Source organism: Tiliqua scincoides, chromosome 2 (assembly GCF_035046505.1).
Source record: "Tiliqua scincoides isolate rTilSci1 chromosome 2, rTilSci1.hap2, whole genome shotgun sequence".
Taxonomy (NCBI): Eukaryota; Metazoa; Chordata; class Lepidosauria; order Squamata; family Scincidae; genus Tiliqua; species Tiliqua scincoides.
Window position 1 is genome coordinate 141,469,582 of NC_089822.1, and position 27,948 is coordinate 141,497,529.

Sequence of the window (27,948 nt, forward strand, 5' to 3'; positions counted from 1 at the left end):
CATTGCATTTCACTGGAAATTCCACATCCAACGGTATATGGCATGATGGGGTTATGCCTAACCTTCGTAATGTTAGCGATGTTGGGGCATTTGTGGTGTTACGCCCCCCTCAAGGGTGGTACCTGGGGCGGACCGCCCCCGCTAGCTACACCACTGGGCATGCCTCTGTATCTGCAGATCAGGTATCTGTGGATTTAATTATCTGTGGATTGGGGGTGTACCCCCATGCCAATTCCATTACTTTCGCTTTTGTGTACTAGTACTGGAAGTGCTAGTGTTTCTTCCTGAAATGAAGTGAAATTGTTGCTGAAACAAAGAATGACTGAACCAGCCTGCATGCTAGATGGAGCCTAACTGAACACTAACAGGAAGTGCTTCCTGTTAATGTTAAGTTAGTCTTCCTCAGAGATGTAACTCACTGCCCTGGTGCCCAGGGCAGTGACATTATAATGTCACTTGATATCGTGCCATGTGACATCACTTCCTCATTCTCCCTGGAGGAAGGGGTGCTCACTGAGATGGCTTTGTGCTTCCTGTGCCTTCTCCTGTGGAGATTCCCCCCTCCCCGTTCCTTCTCAGGGGGCACGAAGCCGCCAGTGCCTCCTCCAGGGAGAACCCAGAAGTGACTGTCCTGCATTGCTTGTGGCGTAAGGCCGTCATTTCCAGATTCTCCCTGGTGGAGGGGGGGCACTTGCTACAGTGGCTTTGCACCTACATTCCTTCTCTACAGGAAAAGGAACAGGGTGCAAAGCCACCAGCACCTTTCCCTGCTCACTCCCACTAAAGCAGGGAGATAGATGTTAGTCATTGACTGTTACATGCTCCACCCTTCTCCATTCACTTACATGTGTGAACAGTCCTATGGTCTGAACCCCATGGTCCTCAGGTCTAGGCCAAAAAGCTAGTTCTTACATTCAGAAGAGAACACTAGTGAACAGGTTAAGCTTCACCTCTTTGGGTGAGGTATTGGGAGACCCTGCAGGGAGACCCCTAAGTGAGACCAGGGCTTATCTTTCCTTCCACACTGAGGTTTTTCTGTTCCCAAGAGTGGTAAACCAAACTGAAACCCCCTATGGTGAAGATAAAAAGATACAAGAGCTGTTCCAGTTCTGCAACAAAGTCATGGTACAAGCACAAACATGACGCTACCTTGCAGCCAAAGATCAAGAGATAATCTGGCAGTTTCTGGAGCAGACCTGAACTCTTCTTGGAAAAAACCTCTGACATCTCAAAGGGCCTAGTCCTGATTGGCTCAGGGGACCTCTGTGAAGAAAACTCAGCAGACTTCACAATTAGGCAGGAGCATCACATCATAGCTATCACCTCCGCTGTCTTGAGGATGTTGCATCAGTCCACAACATGAGTGATCTAGCTGAACTGGGGATATCCCTGTAGGAGGGCTTACAAGCAGGGCACTGGTTGTAGGCCAAATAGCCCTTGCCTAACTGTTCGTCTGTGTGGTGTTCCAGCTGGTGCAAGGGCCAGTGCAAGGGCTGGTGCAAGCACACTCTCAAAACACACTTCCCCTAAGCTTTACTCACCTGTCAACAGGTGGGAGCAGCAGTGGCAAGGAGGGATTTTTCTCCCCTTCTCCCCTGCTCCACAGTACACCAGAAACACAGCAGTAGTGGCACCCCAGGGTTTTACACTCTCCATAGTCCTAACACATTAATGGCCCAATCTTATCCTTGGCTGGCCTGCAGAGTTCAGCACTGCTGACACAGCCTCCACTGCATGCCACGGGCCAGCTGGGGCTTGGGCAGCAGCAGACAAGTAAGAAAAGAAATTTTTTTACTTACCTTCTCTGCCACCCCCTGGTCCCCAGTGGGCCTACTCGGATCTATGCCAGCTCTTTTGCTGGTACAAATCTGGTAGGTCAAAGAGGACATGTTGCACTGTTGAAAAAAAATATAGAAATGAATATTTCTATAACTAAATGATTGTCTATAGAATCAATAATAATTAACTCCCTAGTGAATGTACACTCTGTGGCAACCCTTCTTTTGTTGCTGTGCAATGTACAAAATGGGCCTTAGAGCAACTTAGATTGGGGGGGGGGAGGCTGCATTTGTGTTAGTTGCATTTTATCAGTGTTGCCACTAGGGGGTGGGGGTGTGAGCCGCACCGGGTGACATGCATGGGGGGGGGGACGGGACACCACTACAGGCCAACATTTTTTAAAGCTTGGTATTTTTGAATAATACTATCATGTTATATATCATTCAATGTGTAATTTCATGCAGAATGCAATGAAACAAACCACATTGAAATAACTGTTCTATCAAAAGTTATAGCCCAAAAACCAGCAGGGGTGGACTGATGGTGCATCACCACCCCCACTGCCCAGGGTGTTGCCCTGCCTGCTGCATGGGAGGAGGTTCATTATGGGGGTGGCACACCAGCCTCCTGTACCAGGTGACACAAACCTGAGTAACGCCACTGCAGTTTACAAATTGTATTTTACAAGACGTTACAAATTGCATTTGTATTATTTGGAGAAAAAGGCCCATGAAAGGGGGTCAAGAGGTCACTTGTGCCTGAGCCAGGGTCAAAAAGGGGGACCAGGAAAGAAAGGAGAGGGCCAAAAAATTTCCTGGGATCTTACGTTTTCCAATCTCACCAGGGCCAATGAGCGGGGGGGGGGGGGGGGGAAGGGGTACGTCATACCTGGGCCTGGGGTCAAAAAGGGACCTGGGAGCCAAAAGAGGGGAGCTGGAAATTTACTTGGATCTCAGTAAATGTTGCATATATTGTGTGAAGATTCGCTTGCACAGTTCAGGTAAGCCCCCATAGTTTTATATATCGTGGTTTGTAGAAATTATGGGCCAATAATCCTAAAAAATTATGCTCCAGTGGAGGAGGGAATGGGCCCCCCAAAATCTTTGTATCCCCATAAAACCTTTGTAGCCCCTAATAAAATTCCTCTCAGAGGCCCTGGATGAATACACATGGCCAGACAATCAGAAAGTGAGACTTACAGCCCAATCCCATGCATGTTTACTCAGAAGTAAGTCCCACTGTAGTCAATATAGTTTACTCCCAGGAAAGTGTGTATAAGATGACTGCAGCAACTTGTGAATGTGCCACCAGAGATCAAACACAACATAATCAGAAATAGAATGTTCATTGCACCTCATAGTTACAACTCCTAGCATGCTTGGTTCACAGAGTCTGTGGAGAAGTGAAGTAATGTACAACACAGCCCTGAAAGACAGCACTGCTTGGACTGATGGAAAATTTTCTTAAACGTCTGGCCTCCTTGAAGCCATATAAGCCTATACCTTTGCACCTCAGGGCGGCTTACAAAGCTCCATAATAAATGTACATGTCAGTCCTCTTTATCTGCAGATTTGACTATCTGTGGGTTCTAAAGCCATGGGACTGGACCAACCTGTGCCCCCTAGAGCAGTGTTTCTCAAACTGTGGGTCAGGGGTTGTGAGCCAATTTCAGGTGGGTCCCCATTCATTTTCATTTCAATATTTTCTTTTTAATATATTAGACTGGTATGTGAGTGCATTTGGGGAAATGTTACAGACCTGTACTTGTAACAAGCTACTCTTTATATTCTATTAACAATGATAGTAAATGGGACTCACTCCTGGGTAAGTGTGGGTAGGACTGCAGCCTAGAATTGTTAAAAATTTTCCGGCTTGATGACATCACTTCTGGTCATGACATCACTTCTGGTGTGTCCTGACAGAGTCTCATTCTAAAAAGTGGGTCCCAGTGCTAAATGTGTGAGAACCACTGCCCTAGAGACAACCTGAGCTGTGCTCCAGTCACATTGGAAGTGTGATCTGAGGCCCAGGGAGGCTGCATGTGCCTCAGAATGCCTTCCAAAGCCCCCAAAGACTTCTGCTTTTGGGAGGAAAACTGGAAGAAACGTTCAAAGGCAGTGGTTCTCAAACTTTTTAGCAAAAAGACTCACTTTTCAGAATGATCTGTCTGCAAATCAGGGCTCCTAACTGCTTTTCACATACCAGCAAATCAGTGTTCCTAATGGCTTATGAGCATAAGGAAGCAGCAGGACAGAGGGCAGGAGGGCAAGGAGGAGATAATATTTGGGAACCACACCTATTTTCCAATGGATAGATTCAAGTAAACAGCCAGAATAGCTCAGAAGACAAGAAGACAAAGCAGAATTTACTGACTCTGGTTTAGGAATAAAGCAAGGCTGTGATCCTATCTGCGTGTACCTGGGAGTAAGCCCCATTGACTATAATGAAACTTGTTTCTGAGTAACATGCATAAGATTAGGCTGTAAAATACCCTTGGTGGATCAGACAGCCATAGAAGTGGGGAGAAGAGAGACATGATGTATGATACCACCAACACCACGTATCAGTTGCGTTATCTACGTATGTGTGCTGGATAATATCTACAGGAAAGCCGATAAATTGGTGAGGCATCATTTCCTTTTGCAGAAGCTGCAGTTACTGCTCTACAGCATGTTCAACACCTCCCTTTCAAGATGCCTTTTTAAAATTCAGTTTTACATTGACCACCTTCCAGACAATTAGTATGATGCCTATCTTTTGTGATAGCCTAGCCCTAGAGCAAGGGTGTCAAACTCATAAGAGGGCCGAATAGCATTTACGGTGCCTGACGAGGGCCAGAAGTGACAACATTAAGCGGATGATGGTCAGAAATAAGCACAGTATGCTCACATAGGAACTCAGCACAAATGGCAGAAGAGAAAAAATGCAAATCTTGATCATTTTTTCATGATACAGGAGAGTCCAATTATTCTGGGAGGCTCGATTATCATGTGGGCTATCCTTTCAGTAGCCCTTTTAGTAGTATCACTTAGCAGCTGAGAAGCGACACTTCAGCAGAAGAGGCGCTGCTGAAAGGGTGGCCCACATGATAATTAGGATTTTCCAGTGCCTTGGCAGCATCTCCCTCTCTCACCCCTCTTGGTCTTTGCCTTCCCTTCATAGCGTTCCTTGCCTTCTGAGGCCTCCTTCTGTTTCTCCCTCCCATAGCTTTGGTGGAAGCAGCACTGCTGAAAGGGGGGCTTTAGGAGAGCCAAACTGCCATGTCAGCAGGATAAAGAGCTTCCGTGGGCCATATCCATTATATTTGACACCCTTGGTCTGGAGATTCCTGATTTTAGCTCTGCAGTTGAACATTTGAGCTCCTTAAGAAATGTCATCTCATTATTTCACTTTTGAATAAGAAATACATGGGTACGGTATACTCAAAAGACAGATGCTGGGCAGCTAAGAAAAGATGGATACTATCATCATTCCTTGTTTGTAAACTGCCCTGTGGCATCTACTGGCGAATGGTGGAAGACAGTATACTCACCTAGAATGACTGCTGGTCTGAGGGTACACACAGATCCTTATGCTCTTGGCTTCATGACAGCAAGAAGAGCTTAAGGGAAAACCATTCACAACACTGGACTGGAGCAAACATCATTGCCTTTAACTCAGGCAAAAGGCCTGTTCTTTCTTGGTATTTTTTTTTCTTTGCTTAGCAAACAGCTGAGCAGTTGTGCAGCCTTAGCTAAGCCTGTCTCTTTTGAGCTTCAAAGGAACTCGTAATGTTGCAAAGACATTATAAAAGAATACACTTTAGAATTATTTTAAAAAATAGCTTTTCATGACATTATCACATGAGCTATGCAATCATTTGGCGCCCACTGTCATCGCAATGTCTAAGGCTTATTGCTATGCAGTTCTCCTTGCTCAACGCTATATATTATATGCTCTCCAAGTCCTGCGACCTCTTTTGCTTCCCATGGGAATAAGTTTTATCAAGCCAACAATCTGCAGGAAACAAATTGCCCTTGTTTCTGAAACACTGACAGGTAAAACCTGCTGCTCATATCTTTTACACATCCCACATTTCAGTGAATCTTTCCTTCAAAAATTGTGTTTGCAAACATGGGTGGGAAAGATACTGTTGGAAGGCTGCTGGGAAGGAGAACTTGTATCCTTTCACTCCTCCCGAGAGCGCTGAGGAGATAATAATGACTGTGCTCCCCCCCCCCCAGTTTACCAGACTACCAGTATCTTTGTGACATCAGTCGTAACGGCATCTATCCTACATCATCCCAGACCTGTTTATGTATCTACTTTTACCTTCAAAGTACAGAAAGGGGGAAAGACTGCCATGTGTAACAGACCTGGAAGCAAAGGCTTAAGAAAGCATGAAGAATGAACAAAAAAGGATGAACACAAAGAATGAACAACAACCAGCCCAGCCACTCCACAGACATTCTTTCCATTTGGAAGGTTTTTTGTAGTGACCTGTAAGGTACATAGTCATTCCCAGAACAGACCCATCTGCTAGCATGAAGACACCACAGCCTGTACTAGAATAGGAGCAAATAAGTCATTTCTACACATTAGCAGAAACAGAAAGGGTGAGCCATCATTTTGCTTTGGGCCACCTTAGGCTGGAGCTAGACATTCCCTGACATAGTTCGCAGGGAGGGTGAGCCACAGACCTATCACTTACTGTACCCAGCTTCCAGAGGGGTAGTTTGCGTTAGTCTGTTGCAGCAAAAACAAGAGACTTGAACCACCTTAAAGATTAACTAATTTATTTCAGCCACTTCATCAGAGGCAAATGGACTGTAGTCTACGAAAGTGTTTACTGAATTGGCTAGTCTTCAAGGTGCCACAAAACTCTTAGCTGCTTTTGTTGTATTCAATTCCTCAAGTGAGCAACATTGACAGTAGCCATCTGAGGATCTATAGGCAAAATATCAGTAGTCCTCTTGCTACCAAGGAACCGAAGGTGAGAGATTTCCTGCCCCACCACTGAATAATTTGCACACGGATAGTTATGGGGTCTAAGGCCTGCTGCCACATCCCGCCTTCTAAACCCAGCTGCACAGGAAAAATTTGCTCAAAAGGGAAGACAATGATGATCAGTCAGCCTGCATTTGCAAAAAATAAGACCTGTGACTTTCCAGTTCAGAACACAGAAGTTGCAAGTGCCAAGGTCATTTTAAAAACATCACCAGTAAGTAAAACAGTGATTCAAGTAATAGGAAGTGATGTGACTACATCAACAACCTGTGTTGTATGTTTCAAAATTCTGGCACAGGTGAAGGAGGGCAAGAAATTTCAGGGCTCTCTCCTAGTGTGTCAAATACAACTCCACTTTGTGATTTTAATTATTGTCGTCTTTTGTTCTTTTCAATTAGCCTGTTTTTGTTAATAGGCCCAGGCTTTATTATGTCCGTAAGCCAGTCTGGGTGCTATTAAAGGACAAGTGGCATATAAAGATCTATAAACTCACATATATTCACTGCCCTTGAATCAGTGCCACAGTTAGGTGCTTGTCTAATTCTTAGCTTTAGTACAACCCTTCAGATGTTTCTGGACCAGCCTGTTTCCATCACAGTCCCTTGCACAAAATTGGAAAGAGGAAAACATTTTGGACATTCAGAGTGAAACCATTTCAGGCAAAAGTGGCAAGATGGACCATCTGTTAAACGTGGTATAAATGTGCCACATCATCTCTGCCCTTAGTCCACACCTCCCCTTGAACCAAATTTTAAAGGCTGGTGTTTTGTGCTTGTTTTGACAGCACATATATGAAAACGGGAACAATTCAAAAATTAGCATGGCCCCTACACAAGGATTACATGCAAGTTTCTGAAGTGTTCCATATTTTTAACAAATAAAATCTATCTGAACATGAAAATAAAATGGTGCTTTCTATAGACTGAACACATACCAACTTGGAGAGGGCAGCAAAAAAGAAAGACACATTACCTTTAATATTACCTTTAATGGTCTCCACCTAATCAGCATTCTTGGAACTCATGAAAATAAAACCTAATGTAAGCATTCCACAAACCTTAGGCACCTCTTTCTGAAATGACAGACTAAACAATATTTCTCTTGGCATGCATGTGCCACCTGACCCTCATTGCTGCTTTTTGGACCCACCATTATGAAAGGGTGAAGCACGGCAAATATCTCAAATTTTTCCTATATTGTTTTCCCTATTCCCCCCCCCGCCCCCAAATTCTGTAATGGAAAGTTTGAGTCACTTTGCATATTGCAATTTTTTTAAAAGGTCTCTTTCAATTTGTGCCCGTTATTGAAAACATTTTCCTGGAATTCTTCAAATACATATAAGTAGGGCATCTTCATACAAGAGACAGTGACCCTAAATGCAATTAAGTAGCTTTACAGAGGAGTAGCTTACAGATTGCTTCTGAAGTCTAATCATACATGCCCTTGACACAGGCCTGATTATTATGCATCCTGACAAGTTTCTTTCGAAGAAAGGAATTTCTTATTTGATAACAGCATCATAACAGCAGCATTTGGTGTCATTTTTGTTTAGTATTTTATGTTTTGTTGAAGTGTTTGTCTGGATTAGTTTTGTTAGCTGTTTTGGGGGCCCCAGGGGGAAATGGAAAAGGGGATATAAATATTTTAATAAAATAAGGGGGCTTCTTGCTAGATAAAGCATTTTGATACGGGAAAATAGTTTTGGGTTACTTCTGACAATTGACGGTAGAGATGCTATTTCCAATAATAGGTTTTAGAGCACCACCTACTGGAGAATTTCAGTGGTGCACATTGCTAGCACTTGCTTCCAGCAGAAGAAATTGAGAAAATAGTACTAAAATACAGGAACAGAATGCTGTTCCTGGTCAGAATTAAAAAAAAAAAATTCAACATTTTGGGTCTATCATGCTTTATCTTCTCTCTTGGACCCTGCAACAAATCACTCCCTGCTCCTGTGATAGCAGTGTAGACTGAAGGAAATCATTATGAGATGGCCTGTGCCATAGGTCAGAACTGAGGGCAGTTGGAAGAGCTGAGTGGCCATGGGCAAGATGCAGAGAAACAGCAGGGTGTGTTGAAGCTCTGAAGGAGAGGTTGATGAAGACACCTGGTAGAACCTCGCGCACTTGCTAGACCTTGCCCTCTTACATAATATTAGATTGCTGTTTTATAACAACCACCACCACCACCACGGTAAGGGGGAAACCAACTAGTCCTTCATCAGCACAGTGCATTGATTCAGGCACATGCATGTGTCATGAGGCCCAACTCTTACACTCAAAAGCAAATGGGAGGAAATTATGGGTAACTGGACTTTTACAGCACACTTTGTGGAAGAAACTTAACTTGTACTCCTGCCTGCCATGCAGTCCATACAGGAACAAGTGTCTCCCACTGATCAGGAAGTGACAAAATACCATCCCAGGTTTCACTGCTTAGTTGTCTTAACTTGACCTATGCCACTGTAGTGGAACTCAAAACCCTCTTCCAAAATGCTGGCAGCCATGCAAACTTTTAGACAGAGACATATCCCACACCAAGGGAACAATTTCATACGTTTGCTATATAGCACATTTAAGTAACTAGCATCACAGTTAACTAATGAAGGTGCTACCATTTGAACTAGGATATTTTAAAAGCCTACCTTTCAAGGGGAAGGGCAAACAAAAGTTCCAAGAAAGTGAGAAAGGAGACTGCTAATTGTTTAATAGTCTAAAAAAAGGGACAATGAATATTGATTAGCACATAATACAGCTTACTGATTAGTCAGACAATGCCTGTTCACCATTCAGTCTTTCAATAATGATTATAAAAATCCTCAAAGAACCAACCAACTTCTTCCGTGTTGCTGGTATACGATTACTACCCAAATCTCTTTCAGATTTAGCTTGTGAAGCAGAGGGAGACTTAAGACCCTAGGCAACTGACATTCACTAGAAAGGGTCCTAAACCCCATTACCTTACAGGTATATGCCTTTTATTTAAATTTAACTGGACCTGGGACTCATTGGCATGGTGATATGAACAGCCTCTCTGTTAATTAAATTCCCCCCATTCCCTTTCAGGGGGCTAAAATTAATCCTCTCCTTTAACATTAGGAAAAAGAATGAGCAGAAAAATTCCTAAAGGTGCGCTTATGTTGTGCACGGAACCAATAACCAATCATAGGCCAGACTTTCCAAGGCATTTATATGCATTTATAGAAAGGGGAATACACATGTTATTAAATATATGTATGTACATACAAATAACTTTTTTTTAAAAGTAACCTTCAATAAAACAGGTTGGATGGTTACAGAGTTGACCATCCATGCTAAACCTTGGGGCCTAAACTGCCAGTTTCTTAACTGGTTTGATCTGGCCTTCGTGAAAGAAAACAGTCCAGGGACATTGTAGGCAAACAGTAGGTGTTTGCCAGGATAAGGGAGAGCAAACCAAGCACCATAGAAAAACAGGGACTTGGGGACATCTTCAAATTGTAAGAGTCAATTTGCATTCAGAGCCAGAAGCAGCTGCTTAAATCACAGGGTAGTGCAAAATGCCTCCTCCCAATACTCTTGCAATAGAACCTGGAAACAGTCTAGACTCAAAACTAGGAGAACCCTGCTTAGCAAAATCCTGAGTATCTGCACTGTGCTTGTGCAGTCCCTGTTATAGTAACAAGGGGGTATCTTCATCTCCTCATTTCACTACATTTGGGAGCCTACATGGTTCCCCTTTGTGCAGTAGGCATTGAATTAGCATTTTCTGGCAAGGATGTTGAGAGTGGGGAAAGAGGCTCCTTTCATTTCTTCTAGTACAACTGGTAGAACACCCAGCATGGGGTGAAAGACTCACTGCTGATCTTGCACAGCAGTGACATGGGGCTCCTTTGTTGCACACCTTAACACTATCCCCACACCAAGCCACATCCTTCCCTAGACGGCTTGCCATCCTATAGGGATCCATTTTTTTCCTGGCCCCAAGTGAGCTGGAAGGCCTTTGATAGCAGGACAATTAGGGTGAAGCAGGAGAAGTTCCAGTCCAAGCATCCCAGTGGACAAGAGGTGAATAATCCACACTAGGACAATCCATTTGTCCTAGTCATACCCCTGCTGAAGGGGGAATGCTGGACAGTTATATAGAAGCATCCCATTGAGAAAAAAAGTTTCCTTAAAGAGATCCCATGGTTCAATACAGTCTGCATCACCACCCCACACCTTCATTATGTTGCTTCCAGAAAGCCATCCACTGGAGTTCTTTGGTATCACAGGACCTGTGCCAACAATTGCAACGGAGAGTGTCTTTTTTCCAGCTGGAAGTTACTGGATTATGGATTAGTCCAGAATGTCTGAATCATTTAGATTTTGGACACTAACAGGAATACACTTTTTCCCTTTTTGAAACAGCCCTTTTGCTACCTGACGAAAAGCCTGGCACCCAGGCAGACCTGGGAGAGTTCACCCCCACTCATGTCCCTAGCGCTGAAAGGGGCGCCGTACTTTTTTCCGCCGTTTCTGCTTCGAGTCTCCTTTCTGGGAAGTGCTGTCCACTTTTGATGAAGTGGCAGGAGGGGTTGGAGCACTCCCTGGGGACGACTGCTGGGGCATGCTGAAAAAGTTCCCATTCGGCATCTGTCCAGGGTTCCCTTGGAAGATGCGGTTGAAGAAGTCCTGCAGTTCTGCAGCTGATGCAGGGCTGCTATCTGATGGAGCTCTTGAGGGGAGCAGAGGAAGGGGAGAAGAGAGAAAACCAGATCCAGTCACTGACTGCAGAAACATGTTGGACCCAATGGAAAAGGAGGAGCTGGAAATTAGGCTTCGGGATTCTCATCTGAACCCTGGTCAATAGGTGAGAAATTGGACCAATCACTGAAGGGCTTAGAAGGCCTTTGGGTCAAGAATCTGGCCTCTGGGTATTAAACCACTGTACCTCTGCCCTTCCCCATGATTACATACTTTCAGATCAAAATACAACCTGAAGCCACATTTAATCTAATGGGCACCGCCAGTCCATGTATAGGGAAAGGAAAGAAGGATGCAGCTAGCCCACAACTCATGCACAAGTGTTAGATTAGAGGCAAATTATCTGGAATTCTTCACAACTGTGTCTGAGAAATAAAAACTTGGTGCTGCAATGAAAACCCTCCTATTCTGAATTTCTAATAGTCAAAGGAAAAAGATATTGGAGGAGAGAACCGAGAACTCATGGCTGCAATGACAAAGAAAACTGACCACAGGCAGTTTGTATCTGCTTAACACTTGCAGCTAGGAGTTCACTGTGAGTGCATGCAATGGTGCATGAACACATATGCTCTATCACAGTCACACTGTAAACCCTATTTTGGGCTATGGTTGCTGACCTCAGCTCACAGATGCCTGGTACATCAAAGTCTAGATTCAGACTGAAGTCCATGCAGAAGAGTTATGATGTATGCCTAATAATAATAATAATAAAATAGGTATTTCTATACCGCCTTTCTTGGTCCTCAGATTTCTCCTTAGACTTTATTCAAGGCGGTTTACATAGGCAGGTAATTTAAATCCCCATAGGGATTTTTACAATTTGAAAGAAGGTTTCTATCTTTCAAGAAACCACAACAATCAGATGTTTCTTTCTTGATCTGGTCGCACATTCTGGCCTCCATCCTCCCACGCTCAGAGCAGATGGAATAGCTCGGCTCAGCTTGTCAGCTGCTTCAAGGTCGCACGGTGCCAGTGGCCTCGAACTGGCGACCTTCGGATGTTATCTTCAGGCAAATTTTATTTCAACAGAAAGGGCAAATTCACACATGCTTTTCTTTTGTATGCATGGAACAGATCCCTGAATAAGAATCTCCACTCACAAGTGTGCATCAATCTCTGGACTAGGGTGTATAGAGCCAAAACACACCAGATCATAGATAGATTGAACCTATCTGCACTCAGACAGCAGGGCAGAGCATATCTAAAGGGGAACATCATCATTCGCACTAACCTCTGGCGTGCTCCAGAACCCCTTGATCCAAAAGATATGTGATATGGAACCCGATGTGTATCTGGGGAGATTCCTACTCGCTGGCACCCAGCCCATTCTGCAGATTAAAGAACAAAGTCAGTTATGAAGTTACGGAAGATGCCTGCCTCTCAGGGAAGATAGGAGCTCTCCTTGAATCTGAGCAAGCTTCCCAGGAGTTGTAGGGTATAATGCATCATGCACATGTTATTTTAAAACTTCTCTCTTCTGTGCCACCCCAACCTTTCATGGTTAAAGTTGTTATCACAAGTATTCCACGACTGTTGGTTGGCTTTGTTCAACAGACCACAAGTGTGGCTGATTCCACAAAGCAGCCCTCCATCCCCCCTCACTCTGGAGGAGAAGAAGGAAACAGGACTTGGTTGCCCAGCCACATTCAGTCAAGGTGTCCAGATCACCTGCACCAACAACAACCTTGCCCACCCATGCTTTAGTCTATCCTGTGGAGCAGAAGAGGAAAGCATGGTTGTACTCAACTGGACATGGTGTCCAGAGTGCCTCTGGTGAGCACAGCCAAAGGCTGCTCACTTTCAACACAGGGTGCCAGCCCACTCACTATGGTGAGGGTGGCAATTGAAAATGTGAAAGCTTGGTCATCACCCCATCTTACAGTCTCACATCTGATGCAGCAAACACATTTGCTGAGATACATTGGTTTTCAGAAACACAAAGCATGGATGAAATACAGCTCTGGACATATCACTGGAAACCCTGATTAGGACAGAGTTCCTAGACATGTATATTTGAAGATGCACATATGTATGTGTCTGATATTTACACTGCATGTATTTACTGCTGTAAACAATAGACACAAGGGTGTCCCAACATTTTGGCAGGAGGGCTACATCATCTCTCTGACACTGTGTGGGGGGCCGGGGAAAAAAGAATTTACAATATAAAATTTGAATAAATTTACATAAATGAATATATTAGAGATGGAACTTATATGAATGAATGAAGGCCTATAAAAGGCCTTGCACAAAGCAAGGCCAGCCTTTCCTTCACTGCCACTGCCGCATCACAGACGTGAAACAGCAAGTAGTGAAGAGAACCCTTGTCCCACAGCTCAGGTGAGAAGTCGAACAGTCATCCTCTTGCTGACAGCAGTTGCGTTGGGCCAGCATGGGCTCCAAAAAGTTCTGAAAGGCCAGAGACTCATTGGGCCTGACTGAGAGCCCCCCGAGAGCCGCAAGTGGCCCCCGGGCCTGGGTTTGGGCACCCCTAGAGTATAGGCAGAAAACATATTTGCTGCACAAAGTGTGGAGCTGCCTGGATTTGCCTTAAGATCCCAAAACCTATCCAGCAGATCACCCAGGTTAAACAAAATAGAAAATCCTTCTGTCGAGAGCAGGACCTTCTACCTGGACAGCAAACAGCCAGCTTTACTAGAAGAAGGGAGTCTTAAGATCCCATTTGACATTCAACACATCCAATTCTCACCCAGCAGAGTAGTGACCAACCTGTAATGTCATAAACCTTTCCATCCATTATAGCAAAATATGTTATCTTCAGTCCTAGCATGCTGGATTCAGCCCAGAAGTCACCCTCTTCGGCTGCATGAAGCTTGCTACATTCTGCACAGTAACGGGCATTCGATAGGTCACGGTCCATCTCAAACCTCCTACAACAGCAGATAAAACATATCAGAGAACAGGAGAGTTTGTGTCTCCATTCTCCATGCACATTTCCTTGATTTCAGAAGGCACTGTAGATCATGTATCCAAACATGTATTATGCCAAAAAAAACACACCCCAAATTCTGTGTTCAAACAAGTTATAGTCATTTGCATGTTTATGCTTGCTTAAATCTCAAAGAATTCAAATTTGGGGCAAGTATTAGGGCAAAGGACCAGAAGAAAAAGAGGAAAGGGCATGGGGATTAGGATTACATGGCCAATAGAATTAGTAACCATAAGAGAGAGAAGGGTAGGTAAGCCATGTACAAAAGCCTCAACTCCAGTGGAAACCCTGCCCAATTGCTTTCTGCTATCTTAGCCTTCACTAGATACTGCCCACATTTCCAAACTTTTATATGGAACCATGATGCTTAGAAACATTTTTCTGAAATAAAAAGAAAGAAGCCCCAATTCTTGGAATACCCACTGTGCATACACACCAGATTTTATGCTAGTGTAGTGAACCTACCAACCCCTGAGTGTAACAGTTTCAAAACTGACTCCAAATGACTGGTTTGGCCTTGTTCAAAAACAAGCAATCATCCATCATCTGACAAGATACCTCAGAGGAAGAAGGGCCCTTATGCTCTGGCGCCATCTTCAAAGGAAAACATGGCATAAAGAGAAAAATACGAAGCCTGTCTGCTGCAAGAATTCCTGGAAGCAGTTGGCATTCTGGGAAATAGAGACACTTGCGCTATTAAGCTGACATAATAGCGCCAGTAAGGAGCTAATGGCAGCTGACCACCTACTTGTGCTTCCCCTGGCATTTGTTACACATCATCGTGTTCATGGCTTCTTTTAGGTCATCCTGCAGTTTGGAAAGGAACTCGTTCATTGACTTGGTCAGCTCTGTTTCTGCCATGCGCTTTCTGAAACAGAAATTAAGGTAGTCATAAGCCAGTGGTGATAATATAAGAAAGAAAGAGGTCTAAGCAATGTCAGACTAAGGCTGCAATGCTACACATACTTCCTTGAGATCAAAAGAACTTACATTCTAAAGGGCCATGAATAGGAACAGACTGTAGGAAATGTAGGTGCTGATGCCAAAGCAAATACAAGCACCCCATGTTTCTCTAACTTATATGCCATTGTTCCCTATGTCTGAATTCGCATTGGTGCATACAAAGATAGGCGGTTTGTACCCTGTCTAAAATCTGCAAGAGTACAGTCCTTTTGCAATCTACCTGTTTTAAGTTTTCACACAAGTGCATCCCCTATGACACAATACAGGAATGGCTTTCATTGTCAGGTAAATAGTAAACTAGGAAACTTCAGAGGAACTCAGCAGAGTCTGCTCAATAGGTAACATTTTCACAGAGACACTTCCAAGGTAAATACATTGTAGTATGGAGCCCAGTAACACTGTACAGCATCCTCAACATGATGGTTAATCAAGCCTTGTGTTTGCTAAGAATAGCTTTGCCTAACAGCAAATGCATATACACTTCTCTGTGCCCAGGCTTCTCCATGACGACAGGAAAGGCCAATGGTTTAACTTAAACTATGCTGCTATTTCTGATAGAACTGTCTGGAGAAATGTGTTCAATCTGATAGAACCATGTAGCGTTAACAAACAACACCAAACAGGCTGTGGTGGGCACTGCTTTGGACCAAGGCTCAAGGGCAATAAACCACCAGCAGCTAGGACATTGGACATTAAATCTCCCTGTTTCTGGTCAGCTAGCAGGTGGATCTGAGACTGAAGCTGCAATCTTAGGCATACCTACTAGGAAAAAAGCACCACAAAAGTCAGTGGATCTTCCCGAAAAAGCTTATTTAAGGTCTGCCTTTATAACTAGTTTACAGGAGCTGGTAGGCAAAGGAGTGCAGTAATTATCTGGCCCAAATCAGACTTTATACAGGTACACCCTATGCTGTCTATAACTGAGCAAAGGACACTGTGTAGTCCTTATCTCCAGAACTCTCCCATTATTGATCCTGTTGGTGCCCTTGCCTGAATGTAGAATTGTAATTTGGAATTTTCTTGCCGCTTACCTACTAGATTTGGATACATTCCTTTTCTACAAGGAAGGGGCATAACCATCATATTTTATGAAAAGATACAGCAGCTTACGAAGTATCAATTAATACTATGTACAATAAATAAAATATACAATAAAAATACTACAGCATAATAACTAAGGAAAAAAACATGAAGCCACAGAAGTGAGAATTAAATAAACCTAAAAACGTATGACAAACCAAAATGGGACTCTTGGGGAATGTTGTGCCACAACCTCGGGACTACAACTGAAAAGGCCCTGTAATGCAGTGCTGCCCAACCTTGTGGGGTGAGGCTCCCAAGGACAGAGTGACGAACACGCAGGGGCAGAGCAGGACACCCACTGCCCAGCAGGGAGACCTGCTTCAAACAGCTTGGCACGGTGGGCAGAGCACCAGTGCATAAAAACCACACAATGGGAAAAGCCTGCCCTGATTTCCTTTCTGTTGTTTGAAGTGGTGTGCAATGACTCAGAACCCAGAAATAACTGGAAATGTCATTGCCTGTCACTTCCTGGACCTGCGCTGCTTCTGGAGCACATGGACAGTTACGGAGCCAGCGCTGCTGTAACGTGCTCCTGCCAACCAAACCCCAAATGGCAATAGGACATATACCAAAGCCTTTGCAGATGATAGATGTGCATGGACAGGCTCATATGGGAAGCAATGATCCTGCAAATACCCTGATCCCAAACTGGTGATAAACAGCATTTTGAATTGTGCTTGGAAATATACTGAAAGTCAATGAAGATTAGTTATATTGGAGTTACACACCCCAAGAAGCAGGCCCCAACTAGGACCTTGCTGCTGTATTTTGCACCAGCTGAAGTTTACAAAACTTCACTTTACAAAAGCAGCTTCAATATGCCTTTTGAAAGATGATTATCAATCACAGTATTGTGCTCGCCTTTACCTCCAATTATTGCAAGGGCAGAGGCAAAACACTGTGGAGTTAGAGGTACAACTCTGTTTTAAAAGCATGTACTCACAACTGTCATTGTTCAGCTGGGAATACAGTATATGTACTCCTGTATATATGCACAACACAAAAAGGAGGCACTTGTTCCTAAATAAGCCATATGGGGTCACTCAATTAGTCTGCCGTTTATATGAAAGCAGACTGTTTGCAGAAGACAGACATTTTAAACAGATCTGTGAGCCTTGCCAGAGAATGTTCAAAGGCTGATGCTCACAGCCTCGTTTACAAAGGACCATTCACCCTGTTGAACAGGGACTCCACCCAGAGAACAGCCCTCTATGTCCCATTCCCATGTACAGATAAGACCACAAGTCCCTTATACAGTTCTCATTCTAAAGTACCAGATGGCAAGATTTCAAGCCACTCACATTTCATATTCCTTCCGCCTTTCAGGGTTGCTGACGATATCCCACGCTGCCCGCAGTACCTTGAAAGCCTCCTCTGCCCGTGGATGCTTATTCTTGTCTGGATGAACCTGTGCAACATTCCCCACACCCCATCCCAAACAATGAGAAATTATTATCATGTTAATAGCATCTACACAGTGTTCCTCCTCTAAAGGTGCTCAAAACACAACTCATAAATCCTCTCAGCAACCCTAACAGCCATCTTGCAACATAGGCCAACACTATTATTTACAGCATTATTATTTACTCATTACAGACAGATCATGGAGCTGAGACAGAGTGAGTGGTATGCCTAAAGTCATTCAGCAAGTTCATGGCAGAGCAGACAGCTCAAAACAGCACCATAGTTTCAATTAAAGCACTGGTACTCAAACTTCTCGGGAATAAATCTCCTGAGATAAGTGTTTGCAGAGGGGGGAACGTAGCGACGTGATCCCCAGGATCATGCCGCTGCAGGGGAAGCGGGAGCTATTTTTAAACTTAACTTATGTGCTGCCAGAGTCCAGGGGTGTGGGGAGCCCCGCGGAGCACTCTGCAGGGCTCCCCGCAGCTTGCAAAAAGCAAAATTTGTAATTGCAACCCACTTCTGGTTTCATTGCAATTGCAACTTTCACTTTTTACTGCAGTGAGCCCTGCAGAGTACTCCGTGCAGCTCCCCACACCCCTTAGATCCTAACAGCATGCAAGTTTAAAAATAGCCCCCCTTCCCCTGCAGCAGCGCATTCCTGGGGATTGCACTGCTGCTTTCCTCCTGCCCCCATCCCTTAAGGAGAAAGGGGCAGTGTTACATGGGCTGGTGGGTCACAACCCACCACTTTGAGAACCACTGCATTAAAGAGTTCAGACATAAAGGAGATGCTCTCACCAGAAGGTCTCCCCGCCACCACATCATAAGAGGAAAAGACAGAGAGACAAAGAATTTTTATCAAAAGTACTCCCAGCCCCAGTGGGAAAGGCTTTCAGATCTCACTTAAGGTGGAGTTTTGAAAGTCCACCATGACAAGCAGCTCCTATGCATCTGCCTGCCCACATGAACATTATACTCCTGCAGGTCATTTACCCTCTTTTTCCTCACACTGGAGTGGCTGGAGGGGAGCAGAAAAGGATGTCACCATGTAAACATAAAGGCTCATGCTGCAACCTGGCAGTCCTACAAGTTAAACTGAAACCTCAGTGCCCAATAAGCAAACAAGACAGGTTCATCTTGCCTTCCTGTAGACTATTTCTTGTTATACCAAGACAAATTATTAGTACACCAATGGCAGACTGTTCAAAGCATTGTGTTGAATAATCTAGCTGCTGATAGTGATAATGCTATCGTGATAAAGTATGAGATTAACCATATTGCCCTCTCTACCCAATCCCCACTAGCACAACAATGACAATAGGGTCAATAGGATGGGAGGCAGTGCATGAGAAAGCAGGTGGAATTGATTGAGGAATGCCACCAGGATCCTCCCCTGCTACACAGTCACTTTAAACATCTGACTGTGCCAACCAGATACAAAGAGTAGCCTCCTATACTGTGTTTCTCAAACTGTGGGTTGGGACCCACTTGGTGGGTCACAACCTGTTGTCTGATGGGTTGCAGAAAGCCTGGCAGCACCATCTTGGATACTGGCAAACATGCTGGGCTCTGCAATTTTCAAACGGGATCACTAAGCTTCATAGGTGGGGTTGTGGCAACCTTTCAAAGCCCATCCCATCTTTCAAAGTTCACTCTTTCTGTTCTTAATCTAACCAGAAGCAATTTTGTATAGTACCATTGGTTACTGATAGAAAGCAGAGTCTCTGCGGACTGGAAGAGCTCTTTTGCTTTCTAACTGATAGCTGCAAGTGCTGACCTGGAAGCTCGCTCTCTCTCTTTTCTCCATTCATAACAGAATTTTTTTTTCCTTTTGGCAATTAACAGTACAATTAAGTTGGAACCTGTCTAACCTTGCTTGCCATTCATGAGTGGAATTTTGGTCCAAAAATGTGCTCTATTAGAAGTGTTTCTCAAACTGTGGGTATGGACCCAACTAGGTGGGTTGTGAACCAATTTCAGGCAGGTCCCCATTCATTTCAGTATTTTATTTTTAATATATTAGACTTGATGCTCCCATAGTATGTGAATGCATTTGGGAAATGTTACAGATTTGTACTTTTAACAAGCTGCTATGTATATTCTTTTAACAATGACAGTAAATGGGACTTACTCCTGGTAAGTGTGGGAAGGATTGCAGGCTAGAATTGTTAAAAATTTTCCTTCTTGATGATGTCACTTCCAGTCATGACATCACTTCCAGTGGATCCTGACAGATTCTCATTCTAAAAAGTGGGTCCTTGTGCTAAATGTGCAAGAACCACTGTTCTATAGTGTGTGGTTCCTCTCTCCAGCCCATCCACAACATTTCCCCCTCCTTTTCATACTTCTCCTCTTTCCCACCCTGTCATTAGGCTTATTAACTCTGTGATTGAAACAACCCCTTCCCTTCACAGAGTGTATTAACAGACACTCTGTAAAAGGAGGTAGCTGATCTGGTCCAGCTCATTACAATTTCAAATGAACCAGAAAAAAAAAAAGCAGCATCTTCAAGTGCCAGTTACCCTCCTCCCTGTTTTCTTATTAGAAGTAAATTATAAAGTGTGTTATTGAGGTGGGTGGAAGAGAAACACACTTTAAAATATTCCAAAGAGGTAGATCTGCAAACAAGTCATTTCACAGAGTTGGGTTTCTGTGTTTTCTTTCTGTGTAGATTCTCCCCCTCCCAGCGGTATTTTGTTCAGTAAGAATTTGACCAGAACTCCATAGAGTGCCCAAGGCACTGCTCCCTCTCCGGACACTACAAGGAGGGCTTTACTTTTAGGTGCAAAAATCCCCTGACCTGTGCTGCATGGACCTTCCTCCCACTTCCCCGCTCTTTGGTTCGATTGGCCAGCAGTCATTGCCATTGCAGAGCTGGAGCATTTCAGCAGCACTCCAGCTGCCTAGGACTCCTTCCCCATTTTGTCTGCAAACCACCTCCCCCCCCCCCACCCGCCACTTAACCAAGTCAAAGGGCTGCCACAGCTTCACCACACTCAGCACAGGAGACTTTCCTTTGATCCCCCCTTCTAGGGGGTGTTTGGCAAGAAAAGGCACACTATAGGCAGGCAAAGGTTGTATATTGTGAAATGTGCAAAACCAAACCAGGTCCTCAACAGATGTTATAAATACTCACAGAAAACTCGAATGGGTGAGTGTGAACTACAATCAGAGGAGAAGCTATATAGTTCAAAGTTTGAGTGAGCATACAGAAAACACAAAGGCAAGCAGAAAAATCATTTTTACAGTGAAGGGATATTATGGCAAATTTAAGAGAACAGTGGGCACAAGGAACTTAGACTGCAATCCTATGCACACTTTCCTGGGAGTAAGCTCAACGTAATACAATGGGGCTTTCTTCTGAGTAGACCTGCATAGGATGCAATACAATTCTGAGAAGGGGTGGCTGGCTGATGAAATTGTTTAGAGATGAGGGAAGCACATCTGTTGATCTTTTGCAAGGAATGGTCTCTGAAACGCAAGATAGCAATCCATCCCCAGCTCTCTTTTGCAGCTTGCTGTTTGACTTTTTTATTTATTAATGAAAATACTGGCTCATGAGTGAACAAGACACAGTTTCTAAGCCTGGCTTGCAGTTATGGCTTACTGATAAACTGAGATGCTGATATTCTGATACCACTGTGACTGCAGACAGGTGGGATACTAAGTAGCAATGGTAGCATGGGGGAGGAGGAAGAATTGGAAAAAGTTTCTTTGCTGGAATATTTTCTCTTGTCATTTGCAGTTCGAGTTCCTAGGTGAGAACAGTGATATCACTTCCTGCTTGATGATGTCACTTCAGGCCATGACATCACTTCCAGGTTAATGACAGTACTTCTGGTGGGTCCTAGACAGACTGCCATTCTAAAAAGTGGGTCCTGGTGCTAAAAATTTGAGAACTACTATTTTATACCACTGTGCACGGTATATAAAAATTGTGTGTTTGTGAACAGGTTTGTGAATCCATTTCAGAAACACAGTTGGGTTGGAGAATCCAAACATCAGCACAAGGGAACAGAAAAAGATGAAGACATCTCTCTTAAACCAAGGTTCTTACCCCCTAAACATTCACATCTCAGATACCCATCAGCCTCCCTCACCCCACAGGCATGCTCACCAGTACTGCCAAGTGCCGATAGGCTCTTTTCAACTCTGCATCAGATGCTGTTGCCTCCAAGCCCAAGACCTGGAAAGGATTAAGCTCTTCTTCCGGGGTATGTGCCATAGTCAGCAAGCGGGCAACCTCTTCACCAGGCTGATACTGCCCGGATCCACCAGGAGATCCATTGTGAGTGGCCTCCCCTGACTGGTTGGTCCTTAGTCCTTTGGGCTGCCAAAGGAGGGTATGCCATTTATGCAGCAAGCCTGTCACCCACTTGCAAGTCCTGCTTTCTCTGAAGAGGGCCCACATTTTGGGGAGGTCAACGCTTGAGAGAAGCCAGGCCCCATGGCTTGTGTGAGCCAGCCTAACCAAGATGCCAAGCAGGGCTGACTTGGAGATCTGCCAGCAGAGTCTCAGGCTACCCAGGAGAAGCATGAGCACCAGGAAGAATACAGCACAGAGCATCTTCATCAGGCGATAAGTCAGACCCATCCACAAGCTGAGCTGTTGCACCAATTTCCTGCCACCCAGCCTGGCATGCTGGATCCAAGTTCGCATGCTGGTTCGAATGGTGTCTAGATCACATGAGCTGAAGGAGCAGCAAGAATAGAGCAGCCTCCCACCAGCTTCTACACCCTCACCACACCTGTGGGTGACCTGCACAATTACGCTGATGAAGAATTTGAAGCAGGAGACACAGAAAGAGGCCACCCCTTCCAGATGCTTGAGCAATTCTCCTTGGATCGGGTGCCACCCACCATCGCTCCTCTTCCTGGACTGTCTGTGTTTCCCCCCAGATAGTGCAAGTCGTCCTTCGCCCTTGTCTTTAGCAGCAGAACGGTGCCTTTGCTGCCGGGCAACCTTCTTTCCACCAGGAGCCCTAGTGCAGTCAGAAAGGCCTTCCTTGGCTTTTGATACCATGTCTTCTTCAACAGCTTCTTCCCGGCCATGCGGTAACTTTGACGCATCCTTTTCCTTGAAGCCTGAAGGCCAATGCTGGCAAGCAAAGCCACACAAGTCATTCTCCTTCTCTGGATAAGTTTCAGAACTCTCACTGTGGCAATTACAAGAATCATCTTCATAGCCTGGGGTGTCATAGTTAGTATAGTACAAGCTGCTGTTGCCTTGGTCACAGCTTCCATTCCAATCCATTTCTGGTTTCCTTGCGCTTTTCTCCTCATCTGAAGCCTCGGCCTTTCCACAAGCTTCTGCCACTTCCAAAACTTTGCTGGGCCAGACTTGGGAACTGCAGCACCCATGAGAGACGTGGTTGCCCAGGAACATGTTGATTCCTGCATCCCCTTCACCTGAGAAAGCACACTTTTTTGCCAAACAAGGACCCAAAACAGTCTTGCCCAAACCGAGGTGATCCACTTTGGGTTCACACAGTTCCTCACTCCCAGTCCTGAGGGCTTCCATGATGGTCGGGTTCCAGGATGACTCTGGCTTTGGCAGGGATTAAGTTACAGCCATCCTCAGCCCTTCTTCCTGCAAAATAACCAGAAAGGGTGAGAACCAGGATTGAAAGTCTCATTCCATGTTCAAGTACATGCACACACGCCAGCCAGCCCCCCCTCTCTCACACACACACACACCAGCCAGCCCCCCTCTCTCACACACACATACACACATGCCAGTGCCTCTCTCTCTCTCACACACACACACACCAGCACCACACATACTCACATGCCAGCCCCCCCCTCTCTCTCACTCTCTCTCTCATGCCAACGCCTGAGCGCCCGTCCCCCTCACCATCAAAGCGCTACTTCCCCCTCACAGGCGCACCCCTCCCTGCAACCCATTTCTGGCGCGCGGCGGCGGGAGGGGTGGGAGCGAGGGGGAACAGCGCGGCTCCCCCAGCCGAGGGGAAAGAAAGCGCGAGGGGAACGCACCTGATCCTGTTGCCCTGGCAACGAGAGGGGGCGCTGCTCCTCCCTCCTCCAGCGGCCCCCCTCACTCCCTCTCTCTGGAAGCCTCCACTTCCGCCTTCCGCCCGCCTCGCTGTCACCGCTCTCTCCGCCTTCCACATCCGGGTCGTGGGGAGGGGGGCTGAGAGGGTCCAGTGGTAAAGACGTCATTGCCGGCCTGGCTGCCTCTCTCCCTCTTTTTTTAATTTAAAGGGCCAGCACGCAATTCTCCGCAAGTGAGCCCGTCGGACATGCACCAGAAAGGGGTGCTGAATGCTGAGCTGCCAGAGCTCAGCAGGGCTGCCCTGCCACCCTCCCCCTCAAGGGTCCAGGCAGAGGCTCCCAGCCCCGTCCTGTGCGTGTCTCCTCAGAAGCAAGTCCCACTGGAGTCAGCGGGGCCTACTCCCAGGAAAGAGGAGAGGGCTGGGCTGGGAGTCCCGCGTCAGTGCAGCGGCGGCGCCAGCGCCGGCTCTCGGCACCCTCCTGCGCCCTGCCTGGCTGGAGGACCAGGCCCCAAGGGGGAAAAGGGCTCCGCCTGGACCCTTGCACGGAAGGGGGCGCTGGCAGGGCGGCTCAGCAGGAAGGGCTTGAAGGGCTGCTCTGCCACCCTCCCCCTTCCACACAAGGGTCCAGGCAGAGGCATGCTGTCTGCCCCCCTTTGTACCTGGTCACCCTATGCTTGGCTGCTCTGCCACCACTAAGGCTACAAGCCAAGGTGCACTTACTTGATGGATGTGCAAACGGTGACCCAGCTTGCAGCAGTGGTGAAGGATTAATCTGTGGAACTGCTTGCCACATGATGTGGTGCCTTTATAAGAAGATTGGACAGATTTCTGGAGGAAAAGCCCTTCATAGGTTACAAGCCATGATGGATATGCGCAACCTCCTGGTCTTAGAAGTATTCTGAGGCTACCTCAGAATGCCAGATACAAGGGAGGGCACCAGGATGCAGGTCTCTTGTTTTCTTGTGTACTCCCTGGTGGGCCATTGTGAGATACAGGAAGCTGGACTAGAGGGGCCTTTGGCCTGATCCAGTGGTGCTCTTCTTGTATGAAAGTGTAAATAATCTGTGGAACCCCTTGCCACAGAATGTGGTTATGGCATCTGGATGCCTTTAAAAGGGAATTAGTTAGAGTTACAGTCTGTCTGTAATGTGCAACCTCCTGATTTTAGAAGCTACCTCAGAATGCAAGGGTGGGCACCAGGATGCAAGTCTCTTGTAGTCTTGTGTGCTCCTCCCTGAGGCATCTGGTGGGCCACTGTGAGATACAGGAAGCTGGACTAGATGAGCCTTTGGCCTGATTCAGCAGGGCTTTTCTTATGTTCTTATGAAGGCAGATCTTCAGATTTGCTCAGGGTTATTAGGGAAGAGATGGACAATAAGGGCCCAATCCTATCCGACTTTCCAGCTCCAGTGTAGGCATAATGCAGCCCCATGGTAAGGGAATACATGTTCCCATACCTTAAGAGGGCCCCAGTGACTTCCCCTTCACCACAAGATGCAGCACACACCCCATTGGCACAACTGCACCAGCACTGGAAAATTGGATAGGATTGGGCCCTAAGGCTACTACTATTAATTGCCCCATACCAATCTGTGGGGCAGCCACATTTGGAATAATCTGTGTCCAGTTCTGGTTGTCACGCATCGTGAAGGATATTCTAGAGCTGGAAAAGATGCAAAAGAGAGCACCCAGAATTGTCAAGAGGCCTGGAGCACCTTCCTTACAAGGAGAGGTTAAAGTATTTGGAGCTTTTTAGTTTGGGGAAGGGGGAAGGCAATGTTGCAATTCAAATAATATTATAACTTGTTTCTGAGTACATCTGCACATTCCATATGTTAATCATGCATTGTGCAAATAAATAATTTTTTTGCGTGTCGCTTGCTTTATTTTGCTCTGGTCAGTGTTTAATTTGGAAAATGAGAGGTACTTGGGGAGCAAACTATACCAGCACACAAATGTGTGACCAGGAGGCCTGCTTCCAACTGGAAGTGCTGCCTTTTTCCCCTTTAAAACAGGCTTTCCTCTAGGTAGCTTGCTACTCTTGGAGCAGCTAGCATGCAGCAGAACAGCGGGGAGGGACAACTGGCTGTTTGATCTGGGTCTGCATTCACCTATTAATTATTTTCAGGTGTCTGGGTGTTATAGGAATGTATGAAGCAGCTGCATTGAGTCAGGCCACTGGCAGCTTTCCAAGAGGGTTTCCCAGCCCTACTACCTGAACAGAAGCAGTGAATTTAACCACCTCAGAATAGTTTGGCAGCTGTTAAGGAACATCTTTGACCAGGACCCCCAAGTTTGGGCTCATCATATCTTAGAAGTGGCCTTCTGTCTCATCTCCCATTGTAGTCTCTATTTTTCATTTCCCTTGAAAAGCTGAAAACAGTCTTTGCAGATCGGAGAGGTGTAGAGGTATCCGTTTAAAAAATATTATTTTTCAGGTTAAGGAGGAATGATTGAGAAACAAGAGGGCTTGCAGGCAGTTAGTTCCCAAGCACAAACCAGCACAATCCACTACCACTAACCCAAAATCCAGCACGTTCTCACTACTCTGGACAGTTTCTTTCAAGTCTACCATTCCAGTTTGACTAGCCTCTAAGAAAGCTTTCTGTGTTTGGTCAGTTTGGACAGCAACAAGCTCTAAGGGCTTTTTGTTGCAATTAAAGGCTGTGGTCAAATCAGTTGTAATGTCTCAGTTTGTTGGGGATCACATCTTAAAAGTTGAATGGAAAAGCAATTTCCTCACACAACACATGGAAGATCTACCCAGGCCACTACTTTATTAACAATTGCAGTATTTTGCACACTTCATGGGAATAAATCCCTTGATCCCAGTCAGGCTTTGAAGCCAGCATGGAAAGGATTGGGCTGCAAGGATGCTGTTTAGACAGCACTGAATCTGTATAACATAGGCAGGCAAAAAGTGGGTCTCAGGGACTACTCATGCAGCTATTGAACTCCCTTCCTCTGGATGTTTGCCCAGAGCCAGAGAATCAATTCAAACTGCTAGAGTATCTTTTCACTTGGGCTGGTTTCTATCCAAGCTCAGTTCTAAAAACCAAACAGAGTTTTGAGAGGGAAATTGCTGTTTCAGGAAAAACATCTCATTCAAAACTTCTGTTTTTAATGTACAGGCTGCCAGACCACACCCACTTTTTTTCTAGAGTTTTTTTTTTCTAGAGTTCTCCTTTTCACCAGTAGAGGACAACAGATCCCTTTTAAACGCCCCTTGAGTTCTCACTCAAGAAAGGCAACAGCTGGCACAGGGGCATTGCTGCAAAACAAATATTGGCCTGTCCTGGTTCGCGTTATGGCATTTGGAGAATTAGGGCGCAATCCTAACCCCTTATGTCAGTGCTTTCCAGCACTGGCCTAGCAGTGCCAGTGGGACATGTGCTGCATCCTGCAGTTGGGTGTCACTCACGGAGGCCTCCTCAAAGTAAGGGAATGTTTGTTCCCTTACCTTGGAGCTACGTTGCCCTTATGTCAGTGCTGGAAAGCACTGACATAAAGGGGTTAGGATTGCGCCCTAAGTCTTTCAAAGCTGGCAGTATATCCTGTAACTTGAGGAAGCAGACTGGCTGAGAACACAGAGCCAGACTTTTGAGTTGGGACTGGAGTCTGTAGCAGCAGCTTGGAAATTTGGCTGCCTTTGCAGAACATGGAATAATATTTCTGCTCTCTTGGACACAAATCTTTCCTAGTGCAACTCTCCCTGAGAGTGATGGAGCATCCCCAGATTCAGGCAGGGTGTGTTTCCTTAGCCCCACCTGGCAATCCATTTCCTTCCATAAGTTAGAGGTCCTCAGCTTGGAACACAGCTGGGTTAACCATTAGGTAGAGTATTCTGTAAAGCTGGAGTCTGGGCTCTTGCTGCATTGCAAATGTCTAAGGGCACTTCTGGCTCCAGGACCTTCTCTTACAGCAGAAGTGTTTACATCAGCATGAGCAATCAGGTACTATCTTTAAAAAATTTTTCAAAAGGATCTTAGCCAAGAAAAACCATCAAGTTCAGCAAGAGGCAAATGGAGAAATTTGCCTGGGG

At 45.4% G+C, this 27,948-nt stretch overlaps 1 protein-coding gene and 1 non-coding gene across 2 annotated transcripts; one reads left to right on the forward strand and one right to left on the reverse strand.

The window, feature by feature from the left end:
* Positions 1-7,533: 7,533 nt before the first annotated feature.
* Positions 7,534-7,637, forward strand: LOC136643389 (U6 spliceosomal RNA). The gene has a single exon (XR_010793996.1). It is a non-coding gene; the product is annotated as a U6 spliceosomal RNA (small nuclear RNA).
* A 1,812-nt stretch (positions 7,638-9,449) lies between these two features.
* Positions 9,450-23,992, reverse strand: DNAJC14 (DnaJ heat shock protein family (Hsp40) member C14). Its single transcript, XM_066618173.1, has 7 exons — positions 23,887-23,992; positions 22,010-23,482; positions 17,787-17,893; positions 15,188-15,307; positions 14,220-14,380; positions 12,721-12,817; positions 9,450-11,460 (listed from the first exon to the last, which is right to left on the reverse strand). The coding sequence occupies exons 2-7, from the start codon at positions 23,411-23,413 to the stop codon at positions 11,223-11,225; spliced, it is 2,127 nt and encodes a 708-aa protein (XP_066474270.1). The 5' UTR covers positions 23,414-23,482; positions 23,887-23,992; the 3' UTR covers positions 9,450-11,222.
* Between the last annotated feature and the right edge of the window lie 3,956 nt (positions 23,993-27,948).

Excerpts from the sequence above, each read along its gene's own strand:
- DNAJC14 (XM_066618173.1), bottom strand. The coding sequence starts at position 23,413 with ATGGAAGCCCTCAGGACTGGGAGTGAGGAACTGTGTGAACCCAAAGTG. Across the intron at positions 15,308-17,786 it reads AGGCGGAAGGAATATGAAAT|AAAGCGCATGGCAGAAACAG; the intron begins GTGAGTGGCTTG and ends TTTCTGTTTCAG. Across the intron at positions 12,818-14,219 it reads AAAGGTTTATGACATTACAG|AATGGGCTGGGTGCCAGCGA; the intron begins GTTGGTCACTAC and ends TTTAATCTGCAG.